Raw genomic sequence first — 25,041 nt, 5'->3', positions numbered from 1 at the left:
GAAAAATTAGTCCAGTTCGATTTTAATATAAAATTTGATATGTACCAAGTAAATGTAGAACATATACATAACCACAGATGCTTTTTGGTAGTTTTCTCGAAGTTAAACTACGTTTTATTGCCAACGTTTCGAGCCATAAAAATTTATCGGCCTTAAACTTCGAGTGTTTTATTTCGATCTGTTAATCTACACGCTACTAGTCTCGAAGTTCGCAAATGTCCGGTTGGAACGATCGATCTCGGTCTGGTCCATCGAGAACAAAGTTTATGGGACGTCGGGAGTACGTTTCGCTAATATTTCCATTTATTTAACTTGTCGCACGGAGCTTAAATCGACGATAGCCAGACTCTTGGTTTTCGCGGAAAGTAAAACCGACGCTGAACAGACATCCGACGAGAGAACTTGAATTAGTAGCGTCTTGACCATCAGTAAAAGTGTTCCGCGACGAAACTACGGTCGTAAATTGTTCGAACAACAAATCTCCCTGTTACGTGTTAAAATTTATTGTCAACGGTACGCCAATGGCCGTTCGACTACGCATTCTCGACGTTCGGGGTGATTTAAGATTACAATCGAACGCAACAACGAATTGGGTTTTCGATAAAATTTATACGGTCACCGAAATCGAAATTCTTGAAAATTGTAAAACACATCTTCATTGTTTAAAAAAAAAGAAAATATTGGAAGAGAAATACTTTGCTTTGCCACAAGGGCGCCATGTTGTTTCCCATGGAAAAACGTACAATTTTATTCTAATTCCGATCGATTTGGAGTATCGAATAGGTTTTCAACCACCAAATTTACAAGGTTGTAATTTACAATTAAACTACAATTCTATATTGTCCTAAATAAACAAATATCCGTGGTTCACACGTTCACTGTCCGGTCTCTTAGCGAGGTATCCAAAAGCATAGCGCTATGGCCCGTATACGGGACATGGACAGTGGACGCGTTGAGACAAGTACATTTGAAATATTTTATCGGGGTTAAACAACTGTTGCGATCATTCGTTCGACCTACAATCCGCGTTTACGTGGGAGGGACCATTATTGCGTCGAACGAGGGATGAAACGTGACGTTCGTCCAAGTTGAAATTGCGTTTTCGATCCCCGGTCGCAGCTGTCGTCGTTTGAGGAACCTTTTCTTGGACGGATAGCAACCGGACGACATAATCGCGATACTCGTCGTTAGCGCAGTTTCTCGTAAAAGAAGCAAACAGCAGATGTCGCTAACAAGGCGCGAAACGTCCGGGGGAAAAATAAACGGGAACGTAATGACTGACGGTAACGTTTTATCGCGGCGGTTCGAATAAATACGCGAGGGACGTCGTCTGCGATCGAGGCCCTCGTCGTGTTTCGTGCGGTTTGGTTTTATTTTTAAAAATACGACCCGCGACGAGCAATCGAGCCACGCCAAGTTTAACCATAACCGTTCATAAATTGAAATATCCGCGGCGACGTCCATTAGTTCGTTTAAAAATAGAACGCGGATCGTTAACTCGCCAGCGATCGTTTGCAAGCCTTAAAATAACATCGTGATCTCGTTAAATGTAATTTTATACCCGGGCTTATCTATTTTTTTTTTTTTAGGTATAGAAATTCTCTAAACCGACAACTAGTTTTATTTTGTTTAAGGTTATCATGATTACGATCAACCGTAACTTACATATTTTTATTTTAGATTTAATTTTTAATTTTGTATTTTGATAAACGTTAATTTATTTTCTAAAAATAAACGAAACTGAAAATTCTAGTTATAGAGATAATTTGTAAAAAATTTTATCAATAAAACGAAGCAAACTGGCGATAATTTCGTCCGCTTAATTGTTAATTGGAAAAGCGTCGAAAGCCAGACGCGACCAGTTGCGAGAACCGCCGTGTAATATTTAAACGCATCTCCTAACGAAGATAGTTTCTCTGTTGTTTTCCATATTCGAGGCTCATTATAAATTCCATAGGCGAGGCTGTTGCTTCTTTAACGAGCTTCCCGATCAGCAACCGATAGCAATTACCCCGGGCTATTTGCCTTCCATTTTCTTGACCACAATGTACCGACGAGGAGAAGGGAGGAACAATGGCTGGCTGCAACTCGTAACTGGGACGTTCCTCTGCTTCGCTTTTCGACAAACGTGACGCCCGACGTTGCTCGTCGGCGCGCAAACAAACTGTAAAACGCCACCGAAAGCCAGAGAAGAAAACGCGGCTTCCTCTGAAAGCTGTTTGCGCGGCAAACAACTCCTTGCACGCTAACCTCGTCTATTTTCCACGTATTCCCTTGTCGTTTTAGCAGATTGCCGCCTCCTTTCCTATTAATTGGATACATTCGAAGTAGAAAAGGTTAATTTAAAAAAATTAAAGTTTAAAGATACGAGAATCATCGTACGGAATATTTTTCATGTTATTAGAAGCCCCGAGGGTACTCGTGGGCGGGAGAAACGCAGAGATCCATGCAATTTTTCATCCTTGTATCTGCGCCCACGTGTTTCGCGGAATTTCAAGCCTTGCAACAGAGTCAAACACCAATACTTCCCACGATCGTCAGCAGAGGGCGATGCACCGCTTGTTGTTCTCGCAAGTGCTCCAACGACTACCTGTTTCTATATACAGGGTGTTCAGCCAACCCTGGGAAAAATTTTAATGCGAGATTCTAGAGGCCAAAATAAGATGAAAATCAAGAATACTAATTTGTTGATGGAGACTTCGTTAAAGAGTTATTAACGTTTAAAGTTCCGCCCGTACTGAATTTTTTTCTAGAAAATGAGTAGGATTTTGGGGGTAGATCTATTCATAAAAAATTATTGTAATTGACCCCCGCAATCGAAAATAATTTTTCTAGAACGATTTGAAATTTTTTAACTTGATTGTTAATCTCTGCTTAATCATATACACACACGACTTACCATTCATTTATCCGATCGAAAATGCAAGTATTGATGCTGGTTGTTTAATAAAAAAAATACTTGGTTCCCCGAGATAGATATTGAATAAACAATTATAAAAATTCCGGTTAAATTCAGACTCATACGTTTGGAATAAAAATCACCAAAAAATTCCCCCGCAACTGTTTGCGAATTTTATTCGTACAGATTAGCATGTATGGTTTATTTCGTCAAGAATATGGAATTTCCGGGATGTTAAAACGGTATATTAACCCACCGGGGTATTGTTCCGCTATTAATAGGGATAATGGAGATTCTATCGTATTTAACTCGCCAATGAACTCGATAATTGTCGCGTCGCGTGACAAGCAAACCGTGGAACGATACAGAGCCAACGCTTTTCATACTTTTCGCGCGGAACAGCTGTCGATATTCTGTACGGTCGTGGATGATGTATTATCATCGCGTTGGCGAACGAGCATCGATGAACGCGTGTAATATCATCTCGTTTTTTATTAATATTCGCGCGACACTGAGCGTCGCGTGTCACGATTATTTGTAAAGGTCGCGTGTCGAACATTGTTACGAACTGTCGTCATTATACCGTTTCGCTGCGAATTATGGAATTTCTGCAACACGGTCGTGGTACGCGCACGTCGAACGCTGCACAAAGGCCATTCGCGAATGTTAATTGAGTAAAAAGAGAGAAGAAATATCTTTCTTTGTCCCGTGATACTTTTCTCGTTTCTCTTATCCGATTTCAATTTCGTTTGCGACTTTTCGGCCCCCGACTCAACGTAGGTAAATTCAAAATTTTCAAATCGTCCTAGAAAAATTATTTTCGGTTGCGGGGGTCAATTACAATCATTTTTGGTCATTAGACATACCCTCGAAATCCTACCCACTTTCGAGAAAAAAATTCGAGAAGGTGTGAAATTTTTCGACGAAATTAAAATATTTCAAATCGTTCTGAAAAAAATATTGTTAGCTGTGGGGGTCAATTACAATCATTTTTGGTGAATAGACATACCCCCGAAATCCTACACACTTTCGAGAAAAAAATTCGAAACGTGTGAAATTTTTCGACGAAATTAAAATATTTCAAATCGTTCTGAAAAAAATATTGTTAGCTGTGGGGGTCAATTACAATCATTTTTGGTGAATAGACATACCCCCGAAATCCTACCCATTTTCGAGAAAAAAATTCGAGAAGGTGTGAAATTTTTCGACGAAATTAAAATATTTCAAATCGTTCTGAAAAAAATATTGTTAGCTGCAGGGGTCAATTACAATCATTTTTGGTGAATAGACATACCCCCGAAATCCTACCCACTTTCTAGAAAAAAATTCGAGACGTGTGAAATTTTTCGACGAAATTAAAATATTTCAAATCGTTCTGAAAAAAATACTGTTAGCTGTGGGGGTCAATTACAATCATTTTTGGTCATTAGACATACCCTCGAAATCCTACCCACTTTCGAGAAAAAAATTCGAGAAGGTGTGAAATTTTTCGACGAAATTAAAATATTTCAAATCGTTCTGAAAAAAATATTGTTAGCTGCAGGGGTCAATTACAATCATTTTTGGTGAATAGACATACCCCCGAAATCCTACCCACTTTCTAGAAAAAAATTCGAGACGTGTGAAATTTTTCGACGAAATTAAAATATTTCAAATCGTTCTGAAAAAAATACTGTTAGCTGTGGGGGTCAATTACAATCATTTTTCGTCATTAGACATACCCTCGAAATCCTACCCACTTTCGAGAAAAAAATTCGAGAAGGTGTGAAATTTTTCGTCGAAATTAAAATATTTCAAATCGTTCTGAAAAAAATATTGTTAGCTGCAGGGGTCAATTACAATCATTTTTGGTGAATAGACATACCCTCGAAATCCTACCCACTTTCGAGAAAAAAATTCGAGAAGGTGTGAAATATCTCGCGAATTTTCGCGACGAAATTCTGGCGCATAATAACTCGAAGTACAAAAACGATTCCCAACTTGGGAACAAGCGAAATAAAACTGACGTTCGTATAAACTTTTTCCGTTGGTTTTACGTCCACGATCCGCTGCTGAAGTATCCAGATAAAAATTCCAAACGACGAGTAAAAAGAATAATCGACCGGTGGGTACAAATTAAAATTTCAATTGCAGAAACGTTGCTTCTATTGCTGGGCTCCCAATCTTGTTTCTACGTCTGACGAATGTGGGTCAAAATTGACCCGTTCGTATTATAAATATACTAATAAAAATGTCATCGTTCCTTTTGCCTTCGTTTTATTTTGCTGCGGGGCATAAAAACGCTTTATTAATACGGATCACGTACGTTTGTACGCTTGTACTTAGAGCTCGATTGCTCGTCGAAGCAAAGTATCCAAGAGGGATGGAAAATTCAAAAGCAGGACGGAGAAAGTCTGCCGCGCCGTGTTATTTCCCGACCCTTTTCCGGTCAAGCGAATTCGCAAAGTTGTTCCACCCGGGCGGTACGTTTTGTAATTAAAATTACCCCATTAGATTCTCGGCACGGCGAGTTGCGAAACAAAATTTGGAATTTAATCAGAGACGGTGCAGCCAGGAATTTCAAGCATCGACATTCAGAGATCCGCGAGAAATCGATTTTCGGGGGCCCCCTCCCTCCCATCCCCCTTGAAAACTTAAGGTATTTATGGCGAAACTTGCTCCCGGGGCTGGCGAACGACGCGATAACAATGAACTAATTCGTCTCGATTTCGCGTTAACTGGCACAGTCGACCGATCGTTGCTCCCGTGGGGAATTAAGCGAAACTCCATCGACTGCTCCTCAAGAATTTACAGTAAAATAGAAATTAAAAACAAGTAAACGCGACGAAACGATACCCTATTTTGTATTTTCCAAACTCGACCGTTCAAATCCTATGATTTATGGACGCGAATGTACGTATCTATTGTAGAGATGAGAAATTAGCTAACGCGTCTGACTAGTTATAATCTCCTACCTATAGTTGAAGGAAAGTGGGTCTGTAGGTGATTATAGTCTAATCAATCAGACTGATCAATGGTATTTGCACAGTAGACACAGAATTCAGCAAATTTTACGTCAAACAGAGTTTAATACTCGCGGTCTTAGGGCCGTGCGTCTATTGGCGCGTCGTGTGGGTCTCTAGTGACACCAGCCAATCACGCGTTTCTTCTCGTTTCTCCTGTACGCGCCTCTCTATTCGTCCGTACGCGTCCTCTCCAGTCGCTCCGTGCCGGAACCATGTGCAACGTGCCCGCGTCGCGTCACGACACAACCAATATACATTTCTCTTAATAAATACAGTACTACGTAATTGTTTGTGTGTCCTCGGACTTATTTGAAGCGGATCTAGCGCCCTGTAACATTTTACCGCGAAAGAGATAATCTCATTGTTCGCTGAACACAAACTCTGCACGTCTGCGAGTTCAATTACACGAATTAGGGAAACGAGATCGAAACTACATAAATTGTCTCATCAAAGTTAACGGAAGTTCGCGTCAAACATCCCCCCGGACGTCCCGGTGCCCTCGTTTCGCGAAATCTAGCGTCATTCTTCACGACAGACGTTCGTGAGAGCCGCGATTCGTTCCAAACGATTCGACGTCGGGAGAAGAAATTTTAAATTCAACTGAGATTTCAGGTCGGTGACAGCCTTTGTATAAATATCGTTACGATTTCTCTTCAAAGTAAAGTAAAAAGTCTTCGTTCGTTTTGAACCGTCCGCCAGTCGAGAATAAAATTGTCAGAACGCGTTTCAGATTATCCGACGCTTAAAAACAATCGACATCAAACGCGATAGAGAACATTGGCGACAAGGCAAGATGGCGTCTCGTGATGAAAAACGCGTCCTAGTATCGTTCGTCTCGACGAGCAGAGTCGTATCGAAATCGGAAAAGCAGAGTTCGAACGAAGTTGCATCGAAGGAACGAGTCCGCTGGACAACTTTGGACGCTCGCCAACGTCCATTATCGTTCTCGTCGCAATTTCATGGAACACGCTTCCCCTGTCCGCTTTTTTCTTCTTTTTTGCGTTTGCTCGCGAGGTGGTCTTAATTTATTTTCACGGGTTCTCGCCGGGGCGTCCGTTTCCCGTGTCAGTCTAAATCATTCCCCTCTGCAGCCACGTATTTACAATCTGCATAAATAAAATCGTAACATCGTCCGTTTTTTTTTTTACATTTCTTTTAGACATTTTAATATGACGCAATTTTGAATTGTCTGGCTATTTCATTTTGAAATTCCTCTCGAATAACTTTTGTTCGAAACGTTTCAAAGTCGTTCGTCGTGGATAATTTTGTTGTGGTAATTAGTATATTAATTGCAAAAAGAACGACGACCGGCGCCGGATCAGGGCGGTTAGACGAGGGAAAGCTCCAATTCTCCGACCAAGGATTATTCCGACGGAAGCACAGAGACGAAAAAATACGGTGAAAAGGATGGAGATGAATGGGTTTCGCGGAGACGAATGGCTAACCACGGGAAACGCTGATGTCTGCGTTTCCCACTCGGCTTTTCCACGTGGATGGTGTTGAGATTACGTTAAACCGCGATCGTCGAAGGATTCTGGTTCAAAACGCGACAACGACGAAAGCTTTCGAGAATTTTCTTAAAGGAAACAGCATTACAATTTTACGATATAATTATTACTAACCCAGACCTAAACTATTAAATTTAAAACCTAACCTCTCTGTAGGGATTAAAAAACTCAAAATTACAGTTACATTAAGAAGAATGTTTTGGGTGGACCAATGTACAAAAATTGCATCCAAATTGTTTAATTTACACTCGTGACGCTTTTATCTGTCTCTAAATCGTTTTAAAGGTATAATTTTCCCCCGCTTGCGTGGGAAACCTTGCAATTAATTCTGTTAGAGATACACGAAATTGCGCAAGACGTTCCAGAAAGTGCTCGACGCCCCGAACGCGACTTAATTATCTTAAATTTGTCCGAAACGCAACCGAGAAAACGAAATTGTTGGCTATTGTTTTTTACGACACGTGAATTCGAAATATGTGTTTACGAAAGTTAATATTACTCCTACTATCTCGAGGGGTTAAAGTCAAAGGAAAACAATCGCGTGACATGGGGATAAACGTCGAGAATATTGCTAGTTTCGCAACATAATGTCTATATATGACTGGATAACTGTTTGCACAAATCGATCTGCGAGCTTTAATGACATCCTGTTGTATATCATGGTGACAGTTGTCGGGCCGTTCGCTTAATGATGACAGCATTAGAGATACTGTTTTGTGCCATAACCGTTGTATTCGTTAACACGTCGGGGAAAATCGTTGTCATCGCTCGGAGGAAATGGAATTAGGAATATCTTGGGCAACGTTATAACACAATTCATTCGTTTTAATTACCTCGTAGAATACACGATTATACTCCCACATTCGTATGCATTATAATAATGGATCTATGTTTTTAATTTATTACAATTGCAGCTATTTACAAGGTAGTTTTTCTAATATTAACCAAGGCAAATAATGCCCAATTACGTATACCAACAATACACGATTTTTTCCCCCGAGCGGTAACCCATCCTGTTCTGTACGCGGCCAGATGCAGCTGCACTTCTGTGATCGGACGAGTGTCAGTGCCTCCAACGTACCACGACCATCCACAAGTTCGTTTCTATACGTATACGTTGTTCTCTATAAGTTTTTCGTAAAATAAAACAGTTTAAAAACCACGTCGTGTTTCGATTCGTCGTCGTTCGGGTAGAAAGCGTCCCGATCTGCATAAGGCGGGTTTTTCACGGATCCACGATTACGCGTAGGACGGACTAACCCAAATAGATAGCGAAGAAGCGAAGCGGGCTCTATCGCTTAGTGCGCAACCCCTCGTCGAGCGATAAGGACACGAATTTAATGAATGTGACGTAATCGAAGTTGCACAGAGAACTCGGGGTTTCGCTCCGACCACTTGTTCGCTTATCGTCGGCGGTCGCGCGTTTAGCGCGTTTAAAATAGCCGCGATTTGATAAAACGATCGTTCGTCGAAACTTCAAAGCGACTCAGCGCCCGGTCCTCGGGTTCGCGGAACTCGTAACCGTCGATATTCTACGAAACAGATACTCGTAATGAGGATTCGCAAATATCCGTGGCAATTGCCTCGCCCCTAAGGAAAATTAAATTCACTACGGTTCACGCAGGTCGGCCATTTAATTTTATCGCGATGGCCCCCGGGACTGCAGATTTTATGCATTCAGGACGTCGGGTAACACGAAAAACGTATCACGCCAGAGTATTTCGTACATTTTATCAACGAATCTATTATATCAGAGGTAAAAGTTCCAATAGTTTTTATAAATTTATATTTTGTATCATATCTCGAGATTTCACATTCATACATGAAATAGAATTCTCTTTTTTTTTCTTCTTCCGAGGAAGTAAAACTAAATCCATTCGTCAATTGCCTCGAAACAACAGCAACTTGGAATGTAAATCGGACACGCTCAGCTCCTAGTCCGAATGGGCCAACTTTCGTGCATGCTCAGGCAGTTAGGTTTGTAAAGAACAGTTAAACCGAGTTTCCATGAATGTAGAGCGAACATGTCAAATACGGAAGCGAAATTCTTATCTAAATAACAATTTCGAGTTGCGCGTGAATAATAAATGAACAACCCTTTTACTCGATATTTGTAGAATAGACATTAGGATAACTCTTAATGGAATTTCATAGTATTTGTGGAGTCCATTTAATCTTTCCAGTGTTCCCCGCCCGCATGAACGAAATTTATTTGCGGAAACCTGCTCTGCTTGGAAGTTGCCAAGATATCAAACTTGATGTCCCCATACCTGGGCGGGTTTGTCGACGACTATTTACCATATTTATCGTTGCAGTGGTCGTCGACTGTATTAAGATAATCAGACAATGGACACGATAGTTCCATAGGGACCCCCCCAGTGTTACTTTCGTAATTTAACTTAGTTTCCCCCCTTAACAAATTTTTATGGTTGTGGTATCCCAAATATTTTATAATTCCTTAGAATAAATATTTTCTCTAGCATATCTTCGTTTTCTCCAAACATTGATCCACAATGTTAGTATAAGAAAGTGCAAACGAATCGTCTACGAAAACAGTTGATAGTTCGTATATATAGGAATAGGTGGTCGATCGAATACTTGTGAGAGAGCGTGTCCCTCTAGCGGCAAGAGCAGAAAGTGTCGCCATTCTTCTGAAATCGACGTAGCTTTGTAATTGTACCTAACAAAAGTATTTGAATTATATGTTTGATGTAGCCTTGTAAAATAATTGAATAATAAGTTTTTAATTACTATTTATACTCACTGCATCCATAAGTTCCATAAATTCCAGCAACCAGCGAATTAAAGCTTCTTCGACGAGACCGTTCTCAAAAAAAGAATACGTACTGATCGAATACGCGATCATTGTTGTTGGAATGCTTTCAGCAAAATTGTATTGCGCGAAAGCGTGAGTTACGAACGTGATTACTAATCGAGAGAAATGCAGAGCACGTATCCCTTTCGTTTAATTTCTCTCGGGTCTCACATTTTATCAATATAGAATCGAACATTTTTAGGTCAATTTCGAATCAGCGCTGAGAAAATCAAAATGGTGGTTTTGTGTATATTGCATTGCGTTTAGAGTTCTTGCATGCTCCCATTATACATGTAAATATACATAGTTTCTTGGTTTAACTACACCTCATTATTTTCCAAATAGAAATCAGACAAAAAGATTACTTGATTTGTAGCTACTGATTGAACAACATCCGATTTTTTGAAAAATATCTTCGGTAATAAAATAATGAAAAATTTTAATTAAGTAACATAACCAAGGAGAAAAACACTCCATCGAAATGCAATTCGTTATCTTTCGAAGATTGCCAGATCATGGCTGCTCAATTTATTTCTGTTCAATTTATGCAGTGTTCTCGTCGATTTATGAGACCTTATCTGAATGTATTTTGAGATTTTACTGTTTGCTTCTGAATATTCTCACCCATCAGTGATTTATATTCACTATGACGAAACTATAAATCTGAACAGAACATCGGTTTCGTGAACGTTGAGGTTAGGTTTTAAAAGCAATATTTGGACAGGTTCGTTCCCATTACCATTGATAATATTTCTTGTAACTACATGATAAATACGAGGTTAGTTTAATGAATAAAGACTACTGTTGAAATATTATTTAACTAGAACATCTCTTTAATTATCGAACGATCCTCGTCTAATACCATCCAAAAAGTGCAAGTACCTTTTTAAATATTGCAAGCAAAATTCTCTATTTTTCAACAAAGAAATATACTAATAACGATTCAAACGATTCGTCGGAATATTCCAAGCGCAATATCGTTGAATTTCTCCGTAAGAAAGTACACGTTCCATCGAAATCGTTGGTCTTCGAGCGACAAAAAAACGTGTCGTCGAAGTATTCTGAATTCGTCAAAAGGGGGGGAATATAGTTGATAAAATGCAGACACTCTCCAAGGTTTTTACCTTGGAATTTCCATTTGAATGCAAAGTACAAAAGGGTAGAACATTCTACGCGAAGGGTGGTTCCGTGGAAAATTGTTTACCGTATCAGGCGGTGGGCACAATTAGTTAGCCTTGTTTCGCGTTCGTCGTTGCATTTCGTGATATTTATGAACGGATCGTTTCGAAATACAGCTTCTGCGAAAGCCCCGTCTGTCTTCATCGATCATCGCGAATGATCGAAGAGTCGAACAATCTCTTTTTGTAAACTCGCGTCGTACGTACGGCGACGAGAATAGCGAAATTGTAAAATTCCATGCAGCTGGAATTATTTGTCTCGAACTTTCAAGCTATCTACGATTGGATCGTAGATTTCGAAACGATGGGAATTGAGGAGAAACGTGTAAGATGGTTCGTGTCGAACGAGCGAGGTTATGAATGCTAGTTCGAAACTGAAAGGGTGACAGGTATAGGTTATGTATTAGTTACGAGCGAATGCTGGTTGGCAAGAGTGCGTCGAGTAGGTTGGTAAGAATTGTGTGCTAGTATTTACGGTGTGCAACGTTGGTATTTCACCGTTGCTATTTTAATTAACATTACGTAACTTTTCTACGAAATGTAATACATTTTTTGTGTTTAATTTGCGCACTCGAGGCCGGCATGAATGTAACGGAAACTTTTAACGAGTCCAGTTTGTCGTTAATACGTCAACGTGAAATCGGGATAACAATAAAGCAGACTCGTAGGATTGTTCTCGAAGCGTGGAAAATTGAAAAACGTAATCGTAATTATATTGCGAGATTTGACTTTCTAGAGCGTGTTAATGGGATATTGAAAATCCACGTGGGTCTCGCGGAATTTTCGAAATTTAACGGTCGTACTTGTCAACCGACTGTTGCCGCTGAAAGCTTCGAGAGCAACTTTCGGAAAGTTGGCGGAAAGTTTTTGTTGGAAACTTCCTGTGAAAATAAGATAAAAGTGAGCGGGTAGTTCAGGCGGAGCCGGTTATTTAGCAACGAAGGAAACTTGGTTGCAAACGTGGAATAATTTATCGGCGACGGTAACTAATACAACGAAAACACGGTAGTGCAAAGTTTTTGTAACAACTAAATTACCCAACTAATTTGAAATTCACAAAATACTCTAGGATCACAATGTGAAATTCATTTAATACTATTTTAGTCGGTAATTACACGTTATTTCTTCTTTGATGGTATAATTTTTCCGAACTGACAAGAATTTCGAGTTGCAATATATTTCTCTAACAAACATGCATCATTGCACAGCGTAGGATCCATTCGTCCAGCTTAAATAATTTTTCACGGGCAATTATTCGCTAACGATGATTCACGCAGTCCATTTACCAAGTAGATCACTGAACCTTTTATCTTTACTGACCTTTTACGTTTCATTGTGATTTTTATCTGGTGTAAAAATACGCAGTAAAACATTTCATTATTCAAACCCACGACGTTCTTCTACCCACGCGTAACCTGTCCTCACAGAATATAATTTTTTCTGTTATAACCTTAGACCTTATATAACCTCTTTTTTTATAGAAATTCGTTCATTTTAAATATCTAGCAAGCCTCAGACGCCGGGGAAATGTTCGATGATCGATCAAGGAGTATATGTATACGAATAGGTGGTCGATTGGGTACTTGTGAGAAAGAAAAGTTACGCGCAGCCCTCTAGTGGCGTGTATGGGTGGTATCGCCATAGTAAGGCGCCATCAAAACTCGAAACGTAGACTTGTAGTCACTTTTTGTAGAGAGTCGTTCAATTTAAATATCTTTTAGAAGAATGGAAGCAACGAAAGGGTTGAAAATGGGGTACGCGATCCATCTAGGTGATTCTGAACGAAACCAGACGATATACAGGGTGTTCGGACACCCGTGGGAAAAATTTTAATGGGAGATTCTAAAGGCCAAAATAAGACGAAAATCAAGAATACCAATTTTTCGTTTGAGGCTTCGTTAAAAAGTTATTAACAATTAAATTGAAAAATTTCAAATCGTTCTGGAAAAATTATTTTCGGTTGCGGAGGTCCATTACAATCATTTTTGGTAAATACACATACCTTCGAAATCCTATCCACTTTTGAGAAAAAAATTCGAAAAGGTGTTATCATTTTTCGGCGAAATTAAAAAATTTCAAATCGTTCTAAAAAAATTATTTTTGGTTCTAGCAGTCAATTACATTCATTTTTGGTCATTACACGTACCCCCGAAATCCTACGCACTTTCGAGAAAAAAATTCCTTACCGAAAATCTAATTAAATACCTAAATTTTTCGACGAAAAAAAAAAAATTCAAATCGTTCTGGAAAAATTATTTTCAGTTGCGGGGGTCAATTACAATAATTTTTGGTCATTACACATATCTTCGAAATCCTATCCATTTTCGAGAAAAAAAGTCGGGTATATACGAAATTTTTCGATGAAAAAAAAAATTTTCAAATCGTTTTGGAAAAATTATTTTCGGCTGCGGGGGTCAATTACAATCATTTTTGGTTATTACACATACTCCCGAATTCTTGCGCATATTTGAGAAAAAAATTCAAATCGGGCGGAACTTTAAACGTTAATAACTTTTTAACGAAGCCTCCGTCAACAAATTGATATTCTTGATTTTCGTCTTATTTTGGTCTCTAGAATCTCCCATTAAAATTTTTCCCAGGGTTGGTCGGACACCCTGTATAAAGCATCTGATCGTCGTTTTGTTAGTATAGTAGGTTACCCGACGATGGGAGTTCGTTGTCCCGTTCGACAAAGGCGAAAATATGACCGGAAGCGAGCACGTTTGCCTCGCGCAAACACCTAAATCTCGTATCGGAACTCTATGAACACACCTGGATCACGCTATTCTTGGCTGCTTCCTCGTAGATAAAAGAATGTAAGGGCGGAAATGGATTACGCCAAGGAGAACGTGCAAAACGATAGTGGACTACGAACACTATAGATAGTAGTTAAAAAAAAAGTAAAATATAGAGATACGGAAGATCGAGTGGATCGAAACTAGAACAGAAATCTACGGGATTAAATCAGGCTATATCTCATCGATAACACATATTTTGAAAAATCGCGTTTTACGTACGCGATAGCTACGAGCGAATTCCTATTGTGCAAATTTCGAAATGTTTCGAAAAATTTTAATAAACACGAACTTGTTTAAACTTTGTCGACAAAGGTTATTTCTGGGGTGGGCGTTTCATAATTAAAATCATAACGAGTCTGTTAATAGCTTCGGTGTATTTTGACTAATCGACCCACACACATGGTCAATATTATTTGAATAATGTCTGGAAACGAAATCGATAGATTCCACAGCAGTTTCAATTTATACACTTAAAAGAGTTTCAATACATTCTGTTTTCATTGCAAATTTTCAGAAACTGTAATATAACTATACAATGTGAATTAAAATTCTTATATCTTTTATTCTATACATTCGTGATAGTATAACTAACGGATCGCTGAGGCTCTCCCGATAAAAATAAGTCCAAACACGACCCTGTTCGGACTAATTTCGATTACGCGTAGAAAACTAGCTTTAAAAATTTTGAAAATGTTGCACAATTAAAAATAATCGGATCGCAGTCGTGTTTGGGCTCATTTTCTTCGGTGAGATCTCGCCAATTCGATAATTATACTTTCGTAAATATATAATCGAAAATATTAAATATTCTGTCTTCGAGGATGAACTGATATCCAATTTAAAATGCGATCGAACGGTGAAACGCGAAGTAAAGAGCTGTCGGGACAGTGATGGGCATCGAGGAATATTCAGTTGAGCTTGCTCGGCCAGACAACGGTGTCAAGATCGCCGGGTGTCGTCTAGGTGAATCCGTCTAGGCTTCGACGCTGGCTGAGAAAAGTGGCCCGTCGGAGATGCTGGCGGTGGCGCGGCGCCTATTCCATTGTATTTCCTGCCGCGGAGGTTAAAGAGAATTGGATGGAAGCTGGCAGGACTGGACGGCGTTACGACGGGCGTAGCATTAAATGCTCCGGGCGCGTGGTACAGCCTCTAAGAGCAACGGTAATTCCTAGCGGGTGGTAGACGTTCGTTTCCAACCCCCATCAACCTTGTCCACCGCCCGGTAGTACCTCGAATCGAGTACGGTTTCGTAACGCGTGCCCTTCTGCTCCACCTTGCCCTAGCCTTGCTCCGGCAAATCTTCAAGGACTCCCAGAGACGAATAAAAGGCTTCGGGAGGGTTGGACCGAATTTATTAAATTAGGATCCCCCTCCAGGTCACCCCTCGACGATGGGTTTCCTGGTGGTAATCGTCGGGCAACGGGGTAATCACTAATTCATTCAAAACGCACCAATTTTGGAGTTTGTTTGAAGCTTCGAAAGTAGGAAAGGTTATAAAATTGTCCAGAGTTCAGTACAGCAACCCTATCAGGCCTTAGACAAGGTTAAAGGGTTAGGTAACGATAGGTGGATGGTCGAGCACTTACGAGAAAGAGAGGTTGAGCGTAGCCCTCTGCTGGCGAACGCGCAAAGTATCGTCACAGTTTTACTATATTGTGTAAATGTAATCGGTATGAATGCGCGTTGGAAAGATGGCGCGACTGGTGCAACGAGGCGATCTACAAACCAATATTCCAACCTAATTTTTCCACTCGGTTTTCGAGTACGTTCATTGTCGCTCGACTGTATTTTTTACCGTCAGAATCTGAATGAAAATCGACAAATGAAGCAGAAACTGCGCTCAATGTGCACTTAGCTTAATGCGTTCATAATCGGATCTCTTATTTCTCCTCTAACTTTTTCCCCCCACTCCTTTTGCCCGACTTTCTTTTGTTTTCGCTGGTTCTTCATCATTTTAAGTTCACGACGGTCTTTGGTAGAAGAATCTCCATCTTTTTGGCACAGTTTGAAGAAGAAACCCGGACGCGTCCCTTAAGCGTGAATAATTTCAGTGAGAATGATAAAAGCTGCGAAGAATAAAAATTCAGGAAGACGTTCAATGACGAGGCATGGTTAAAGACCTCTTTTATATGGTTGAACGTAATCGTGACAAGTTAAATTTATTTTATTATTTTTATTATACATACCCTTGAAATCTTAACCAGTTTCAAGAAAAAAATTCGAGTAGGTAGACAAATTTTTCGGCGAAAAAAAAAGGTTTCAAATCGTTCTGGAAAAATTATTTTCGGTTGTGGGTGTCAATTAGAATTATTTTTGGTCATTAGACATACTGACAAAGGATAGACTCTGAATACTGAACATAATTTATTTCTCCGTAATTAAAAGCGGTAGCAATCCCAATTAGTAATGTCGTGTCAGCTGTTTTTTTTTTCTAAACGTGCAGTCTCTTTAACAGACGTCACGTAATATCGAGTGCACCGAAGTGGCAAGATGGCGTCGAGCGGTATAAAATAGCGCTGGTCGCTGATCAACGAGACGTTAAAATTAAAGTTCCTTCCTCCAGGAACTGTCCGCGAACGTCAAGCGACGTAAAAATAGTCCCCCATTTATATTCAACTCCTGTTTAATTCCGAGACCAATTCGAGCTTAATTGTTTCAAATTCCGCGAGTTTCTTCGGAGCGTGCGATGGCTTCACGGTCGTACGCTCGCGGAATTTTTGCAAATGGACCCCGAAATAAACTCGTGACGCCATTGATACCACTTCAGGCTTCCCTCGTGAAAGTTTTCACCTTTCAGCAAATATTTCAATGTATTTCTATTTTCGTTCGAGGCTACAACAAAGTGTTCCATTCATTTTGTTTATTATGTTAATATTTAAACAAGATACGATACGTAATTTGTTAGCACAAATATCTGGTCCTTTCTAACGCAGTCAAATATATTTAATTTATTATACTTTGCATGCATTGTGAGGTAGCTTATTCTAACCAAAATGTCCGCAAGATTCTTGTCAGGAAATAAATCAGGATGAATGAAAATACCCTGGAAGTGGACACCGCAATATCAGAATTCCCCCATCGCTGTCCAAAAGCTTATTCCGAGAGCCTGTTTTCTCCCAGTGTCGCGCAATATGCGAATCAACGTCAGCTTTTCGCTCCCCCCGAAACTGGATGTACTCGTTCGAAACGAGCCCGGTATTTCGTTCGCGGTAACACGAGAGCCACTTCTCCAAATTTTCGTAAAGCCGCGGAAGACCCTTTTCTGGCGCTGCAACGAAGTTCTTATCGGTTCTAGTTAACGAGAAGAACGCTGTTAGTTCGGTCCTGGGAGTTGTGGGCTCGATAAGACCAACGCGGCTTAAACGGACAGTCGTATTTTTCATTATCGTTCTTCTCATCGTAACGCCATTTGTAGAACTCTCCGATTTACGATTTTGCTCATACGAGAACGTTTAAAATCGGTGAATAATAATATGGTCGGAGGATTAACGTCGAGAAAGAGGACGATAGGACAGGGAAACGTGTATCTAAAAGAATGCAATATTGCGAGAGCGAACCGGCGGGCAACTTATAGAATTTCATATCGTCGAAGGAAAGTACCTTTTTTTACCGTCCAATATCGTACGTCGCGCCAAAACGGGCGAATCCGCCCCCGCGCGCGCCACGCTATCGACGGTGACTTAAGGCACGATTTCCAGTTGAGGGAGTTCCTATAGAAAGTCCCGAGCGACCCGTGTTTCATTGATAAAGGCCGCAGGAGCCCCCCCGGATAATGTATAACACCGAATCGCGAAAGCTGGCGCCGTAGATAATCATCGATCCTGGGGAAAATAACCTTCCGCCTTGCTGGTGGCTATCGCCCACGCAGGAACAGGGAAATTCCTTCGACTACTTTCACACGCCATTGTTCGAACAATTCTATTAACAGCTCTTAAATTAATTCGTTGTTTTTCTTCCTAAATTCACCCAGTGTAGATTCGCTGGAAATCTTGCATTATTCACTAGTCTAGGACATTTCAATTCTGTACACATTCCCACATTCGTGTACACTATAATGGCGGGTTTATTATATTTTATATTTTTAATTTGTTAACAGTGTTTTACTCTTATTTATGATAGTTTTCTTTTAATATTAACCCGGGGCGAAACCGATAGAGAAATACAATAATACTCAAACACAGTACGCGATGTTTTCCCCTGAGCGGTAGGTGGTAACCCATCCTGTTCTGCACGCAGCTCCATGAAGCTGCACTTCAGTGATCGTGCGTGAGCCGGTATCTCCAACGTACTACAACTCGTTCTTTCAATATACGTATCTATTTTTTTACACAATCATTGTCTAACGTAATAAATTACGAACACTATTGTTATATAACCTACTAGATCGATGAATAAATAAACGCACGACTCCGTTAAAAAAAACTGTCGTACCTAACCTGAAAATAAAATTAAAAATTATTTCGATCAGTAAACCGCGTAATAAGTTCGCCAGGTCGTTTCATTTGCATCAGCCTAATAAAATGGCCGCCTAAACGACCCTCCACCCATAAACAAACATACATAGTAAATTTTATGTCACTCGTTTACACGTTCCCAGCGCATCGTCGTCCCGACCGCGCGCGGTTCGTAAATTATTAAAGCCGAAAAGCGAAATATTTTTTCTCCGGGACGAAATTGACAAAAACGATAAATTGAAACACCGGTATACAACGGGGGTGTTTTCATTGAAAAATCTAATGGAGGAATACGATACACACGGGCGTGTTGACGGTCATTCGATTCGGTTCGTTTTTTGACGTGGAATTTATCAACGGCCAAAGCCCGCCGGGCGGCTCTGTGACTTTTTTCTGGCGGAAAACTCCCGGCCACAAGATTCCTTTTTGCACGCGGAATCGTGAAAAAATACTGGACGCATTACCGTTATTGCGCTACGAAAACAGAAGGAAATCTGGATCCTCTCTTTTTCGATGGAAATATCTCGTTCGTGGGTGGATGTAAACAATTGGTCTCGCGAAAGTTTCAATCACGGTGAGAAATTAACCCAAACGTAGTACGCTTCGCCATCATTCAATTCCCTTTATAGTCAACCTGGTATTAGATTTATAAATTTTTTAAATCTTTTAAAAATCTGAACTTTTGTGTTTCAAAATAAGGATGTTTCTTTCAAAGCATTATCCCTGCTATGTTTCAAGCTTTCGATAAGCTTGGTTAATTCGGTGTAATTGAAGAAAACAAGTGGGAAGATCTCCAACAACGGGGTCCCCCAAATCCTCCACTAATCTCGATCAGTGGCAGTAGAAGCTGGTTCGCGAGCACTCTTTTCAGCCGATTTCCCGACAGCCAACGTGAAAGAATGGCCGGCAATTTGTCGAAAATCCGAACACGTTTCAACGGAAGGAGAGAAACGACCTTCTTTTTCCGTTCTTCGCCGCGACACGTGGTCCGCGATGGTCTGGTTAAGTACCCACGAGAACAGAATGCCTAATGAAAATCGTAAGACGATAATGTTGATTTAACGACGTTCCTTGGAATATTCTTCAAACCCACGTATAACCTTTGTGTCTTCGTAGAATACAATTTCGTCTATTGGAATCTTAAGATCTATAGTCCCTTTTCCTCTAGAAAATCAATGTGAATATCTTTCAGAAGTTTGGAAGCAACGAAAGGGTTAGAAATGGTATTCATGCCTCAGACTCCAGGAGATAGTCGATCGGGGACTGTATATATACGAATAAGTAGTTGATCGTGTACTTGCGAGAGATACAAGAGCGTAGCCCTCTGGTGGCGAACGCGAGAAGTGCCGCGAATGAAACCAGCTGGAATCCTTAGAAACAAATGTTTGGAGCGCAGAATGGATTAACGTCCCGTAACGCCTAATAATTCCTCGTAATTTATGTTCATAGGGCCACTATTATTAGACACTTTCTTCTAACTCTCGCGTCTAAACTTAAATCGAAGAAAGAAAACATCGTATACAATTCTGAAAGCTGTATACTCGAATAGAACCTTGATAATCTTCTGCCATTTTTAAAACAGTAGAGTCGAGACGTGTACTACAAAAATAGTACATTTCGTATTAAAACTAATCAAATATTAAATAAAATAAATATCGAGAAGTTAGCCTCGCCTCGAAGACCAATCGATTGCTTTAAAATGAATTTAATGGGTATTTGGAATTCCCAGAAGTTCGATACGTCGATGTCTAGGTAAATTAACGCGATTGGCCAGTGTTCAAGCGGAGGAAACACACTGGAAAATAATAGTGTCCAAAGCGTCGTGCGGGTTTATTGGAACACCTTGGCGGTTAGGCGAGTTCCCTTTCGGGAATCGTAAATCTAATCCTCCTGGTAGATGAGAAAAATCAACCTAAAATACTGAAACGCCCACCTACTTCATCGAAGAAAGTTTTTGGAACCCAAAGATCCTTTAAGTTATACTTTAATTTATTACAGAATACGTTTAATATTATATTTTAGATTAAACTAAACCATTTGTAATATTCTTAATTACATATAAAAAGAATATGAGACATATAAAGCAGACTTGACTTTGACGCGTGAGTGATCTCACCTAACCTCTTTTAGTACACGTTGCTACATATTAATTTTAAGGTTATGTTGGAATTTCTCAACTAGATAATGTAATTATCATTCCTGTAAGTTTCTTGCTCGAAAAATAAGCTTGAAAAATGCATTAAAATATTCTAATATTACCCGAGATCCTTTATACTTTCCAAAATATTTTGCTTTAATTAAGAAATTGCAGTCGGTTGTGCTGACCCATATTTTCTCCATTACCAAAATATCCTATAAAATTGAGATTCTCGTGGAAGCCAAACGTTGGGAGTTCCTTTCAAATTTGCACAATGCATTTTTAGACAATGACGGTTCGTTTCTTTGATTTCAGGTAAAGCAGTGCCGTTCGTGGAGTTGACCGTGGCGCACGCTTCGGTTCTTACGATCCTGGCGATCAGTTTCGAACGATATTATGCTATTTGCGAACCCCTTCGAGCCGGGTAGGTGAAATAAGAAAATGAAAACCAGTAGAATGACCAAATATTTTATAAACATTCATTATTTCGAGACAGAGGAGAATAGTACGATAAGTCCGACGATACGAGAATGTAAATGAAACGGCAACCTAAACTTGAACGAAATTCTCAGACGTCCAGTATCGTAGGGAGAACGTAGGCTTGGATGAAATGGCGGTCGTACTGGGTCAGCCATCTTAAGACCTGATTAAAGAAAAATAGTATCGTAACTACGAGATAGTTTTAGAGCCGTTACAAAAGAATGCCTCCTCAACTAGCAATGGCCGCCGCGAGCGTGCGACGCATTGTCAATCCCCGTGTCAGTCACGACTTGGACTAATCTTTTCGTATACCAGTGATTTCTCTACGGTTTGTGTTCGTGTCACCTCTATTGTCGCCGCTTTCCCGGCATTACTGCGCCGACAATTGGTATTAGATCCGTGTTTCGCATCAATCCGAAATGTCAGTCACGATTCCGTGGGACCCCGTTCGCGAAACGTCGCTCCACGAGCGAACGATTTCTATTCTGTCTTTTCCAGATACGTGTGCACGAAGGCCAGGGCGACGTTTCTCTGCATGCTGGCTTGGGTGGCGGCGGCGCTCTGCACGAGGTGAGGAAACGCGAGAAAAAGAAACGAAAAGTAACTTTAAGCGTCGACACTTTCCGGGTTACGCGCTTCGCCTCGCTCTTCTCTTTCGCTTCCGCAACCCTTCGTCATCCATCCGCCTCTTATCGTTTATGCTCGTTCGTAAAACTGTGCACGATGTTCCCTTTACGTATCAATTGTTTGGAATTCATTTTTACGATCGCAAGAGCTGTTATAAACTGTTGCAAAACTTGTTAAAAGCATTCCCTCTTTATTCGCGATCGAGACGTTTGCAAGTTTCTTTTTAATGTTTGCTGTTTACGCGCATGCGTCACCGAGCTCCGCCATCTTGGAAAGGGCAGTCAACGACGAACCGGACTCACGTTTGTTGATCGGTAAATTAAGATTCCAGTTCGCGACGTCGCGCGGTGGAACGACGATTCCAATACCAAAAGCTTGGTATCCCTGGAATCGTGTAACTTGTGTTCGTAGCAGTGAAAGTGTTAAATACGGAACTTAGTCCAAAACGTATTCTCCGTTGTCAGACATAACCTCTTTCCCTCATTTATTATCACTGGCGCATTGCGGGGCAAATTTTATTCCCGAACGACAAATATCAATTTTAGACCAGTTCTGGGAGCACAATCGTAACAAAAACTAGTTTACTAATGGGACGTTGTTAGTTGTTAGTTGTCTAGTAGAAGCTCATTGGCAAGAACCGATCGCTGAAAGAGAAATGACCCCGCTAAAACTGAGAATGCTCTTCTGAAATTACATCAGTATTCTCCTGAATAAGCCTCTCCTATGCATCTATCGCTTCTGCAACATTAAGTAGAAACGCTACCCGCGAGCACTTTGTGTAATTAAATGTATCGACAAGGAGCAAACGAATCGTGCGGTTCGTACGAGGATTTTCTTTATTTATTTCACTTTCATTATTTGGACAACGAACGTGTATATTTCTGCAACGCCTATAGGCGTTCATCGCGCGAATCGAACCCATCGACCTAACCTCTTATAATCGCGTGTCGTACCAAAGAGGTTAAGTGCTGTTTGTGGGCTTGTAATTGCCCCATTTCAAGAGGTTCGAACAAATATACTCCTTGCTCTAAAGTTGTTGCAACTTGCAAGTAGAATAAATCGTCAGGTAGGAGAAGGATTAATGGGTATGCCAATAACGATTGTAAAACCAATTATTTGAAACAAAATACGCGATAAATTTCATTGGGAGCTCCAAGTCACCCTATACCGTTCTCTGAAATAAATTATGTACCACTTAAATGAAACTCGAGCGTTGTTCAACGGTTTTATCGGCGAACTCTATGTTCTTCGAGCGTGGAATATCTTTTTCCTATCAAATATAAGTTATAAAATGTTCGAATCGACTTCGACACCGAGAAACTCTTATTATAAGCTCCATTTCGCCTCTAATATGTTTCTCTCTCTCTGTCTCTCGTAAATATCAAATTACTTCCTCCCTTTCCATTGGGTTGCTCGCAGAGAAAACAATTTAAACGTGTACCAATCCCCCGTTCGTCTCGTCGTCGAGATTCCATGAGGCTTCAAAGAAAACCTCGAGACACCTTCGGGGTTTTTCTATCATATTTTCCTTTTTTTTTTCTTTTTGTCCTCGAATACGATCTTCCGCGGATACTTTCTCGAGCAACGATAAATCCCAGCGAACCGGAACCGCATGGACTTTGAACTCGACAACCGCACCCGGTAACCTACGAGGCGGAATATAGTGTAACCGACGCGTAAAACTCTCCCTGAGAAGTGGTTTACGGGTAATATTCCTTTTACGATAGCACGGACACGCTCGCTTTCGTCCGAACTCGGAACGTGGGAGAAAGGACCTCTCGTCGACCGTGGACTTTACGACCCAGAAATCGAATCCTTTCGTCCAGATTCCCAGCATCCATTCCACATATCTCGAACGATATCGACGAAGGGCTAATCTCGACCCAACGAATTCGATTATTCCTATTTCGATCCCCCCTTGACTTATTCGCAAGTTTATTTCTTATGAAATCCTATCCATTTATTTTCTCCAAACGTTTAATAGAACTGTATTGTTTCTGGACAAGTAATACCTAATTAAAAACCCGATAGAAAAATATAATCAGTGATATAAAGAGCGTAAGAAAATCAACTGGTACCGGTAGTGTGTTTTTTTCCGCCGAGCGGTCACCCATCCCAAAGTACTGGATTCGAACGCATCCAATGCAGCTGCACTTCAGTGACCGGACGAGAATCTACGTTTCCAACGTCCTGCAACCGCTGGCAAGTTCTACTTATAATTTATATCCTTAAATATCTCAGCGTATGAAAAAGTAGATTTATACTAGTTTCGTGAAACAAGCTTTCTCTTTTTAATAGAATTTTATTTTTCAAAATTACCGAGCGCCCTCGTCTCGATTCGGTGGCAATTTCGTCGCACTCCGTCCCCGTAGATCATTGTCTCGAAAGTTTCGGATCAAAAATGGAAGTTGGAAGTCGGGCATCGCGGAGCAATCGCGTTTTATACTTTTATTGCACAGTGAAAAACTCCTCCGCGGAGAGCTCGGAGTCTTGAATCATGTAATTCGACCGAACTTCGCGAACCTTGGCCGCAACTTTTTCGCATCTTTACCGCCAAATAGAGTCCCGGTGAAATTCGAGCAGTTAATCAGATAAACGACCCGCGAGAGAGATCTCCGTCTCTTGGATATCGTTGTCGCAAAGAACGGAAGCGTACGTTCTCTATTCTTTCTTTTTTTCCTGTTGAGAGAACAAAGACTTTGAACGGCCACGGCGAAAGAGTCTTCTTAGGTTCCAAGATCTACTGATCTACCGTTACACAGAAGGTTTCGTTCGGTTAAAACGAACCGTAAACGAGAATATATTACTATAACGCGCAAAGGAACGAGAGTTTCTCGAAGCTGCCTCGAGGCTCAAAAGATAGGATGCACTTTTGAAAGGATATTTAGTTATTTCGTAAGAAGTTTGTAACGTATTAAAATGATCCTGGTTCGGGGAGAACGTAGATGTATCGCGTAGGAATAATATCTCGAGCTTTAACTGAAATAAAAATGAGAGGAAAATTGCTTTTGTCGTGGGATGCACAATACAGGCGTTTAAAGCCTCGATATAGCCTGTTCTATAGCTAACTGCTTCTGGAAATTAAGTGTACTCTTTGTCGTAACATAAAGAGAAAGTAAACAACATTTGAATCAGATTGG

General features: G+C 40.4%; 1 protein-coding gene across 10 annotated transcripts in view; it reads left to right on the top strand.

Moving 5' to 3' along the window:
• Ethr (ecdysis triggering hormone receptor) overlaps positions 1–25,041 on the top strand; it is a 91,300-nt gene that overhangs the window by 59,665 nt on the left and 6,594 nt on the right. For 9 of the 10 annotated variants that reach the window (XR_013079836.1, XR_013079835.1, XM_076766720.1 and 6 more), the window contains 2 exons: positions 21,110–21,218; positions 21,773–21,844. Coding sequence is in view for 8 of the 10 variants with exons in the window: in XM_076766720.1 (XP_076622835.1) it covers positions 21,110–21,218; positions 21,773–21,844 (181 nt within the window). In the remaining 2 variants the exon portion in view is untranslated. The remainder of the gene's footprint in view (positions 1–21,109; positions 21,219–21,772; positions 21,845–25,041) is intronic. The other variant, XM_076766724.1, reaches the window with a different exon arrangement.

The sequence above is a fragment of the Colletes latitarsis genome, chromosome 6 (assembly GCF_051014445.1).
Source record: "Colletes latitarsis isolate SP2378_abdomen chromosome 6, iyColLati1, whole genome shotgun sequence".
In the NCBI taxonomy this organism is placed as follows: domain Eukaryota; kingdom Metazoa; phylum Arthropoda; class Insecta; order Hymenoptera; family Colletidae; genus Colletes; species Colletes latitarsis.
The sequence above is the reverse complement of the archived record's forward strand: the minus strand, read 5'-3'. Positions and strand labels throughout refer to the sequence as shown.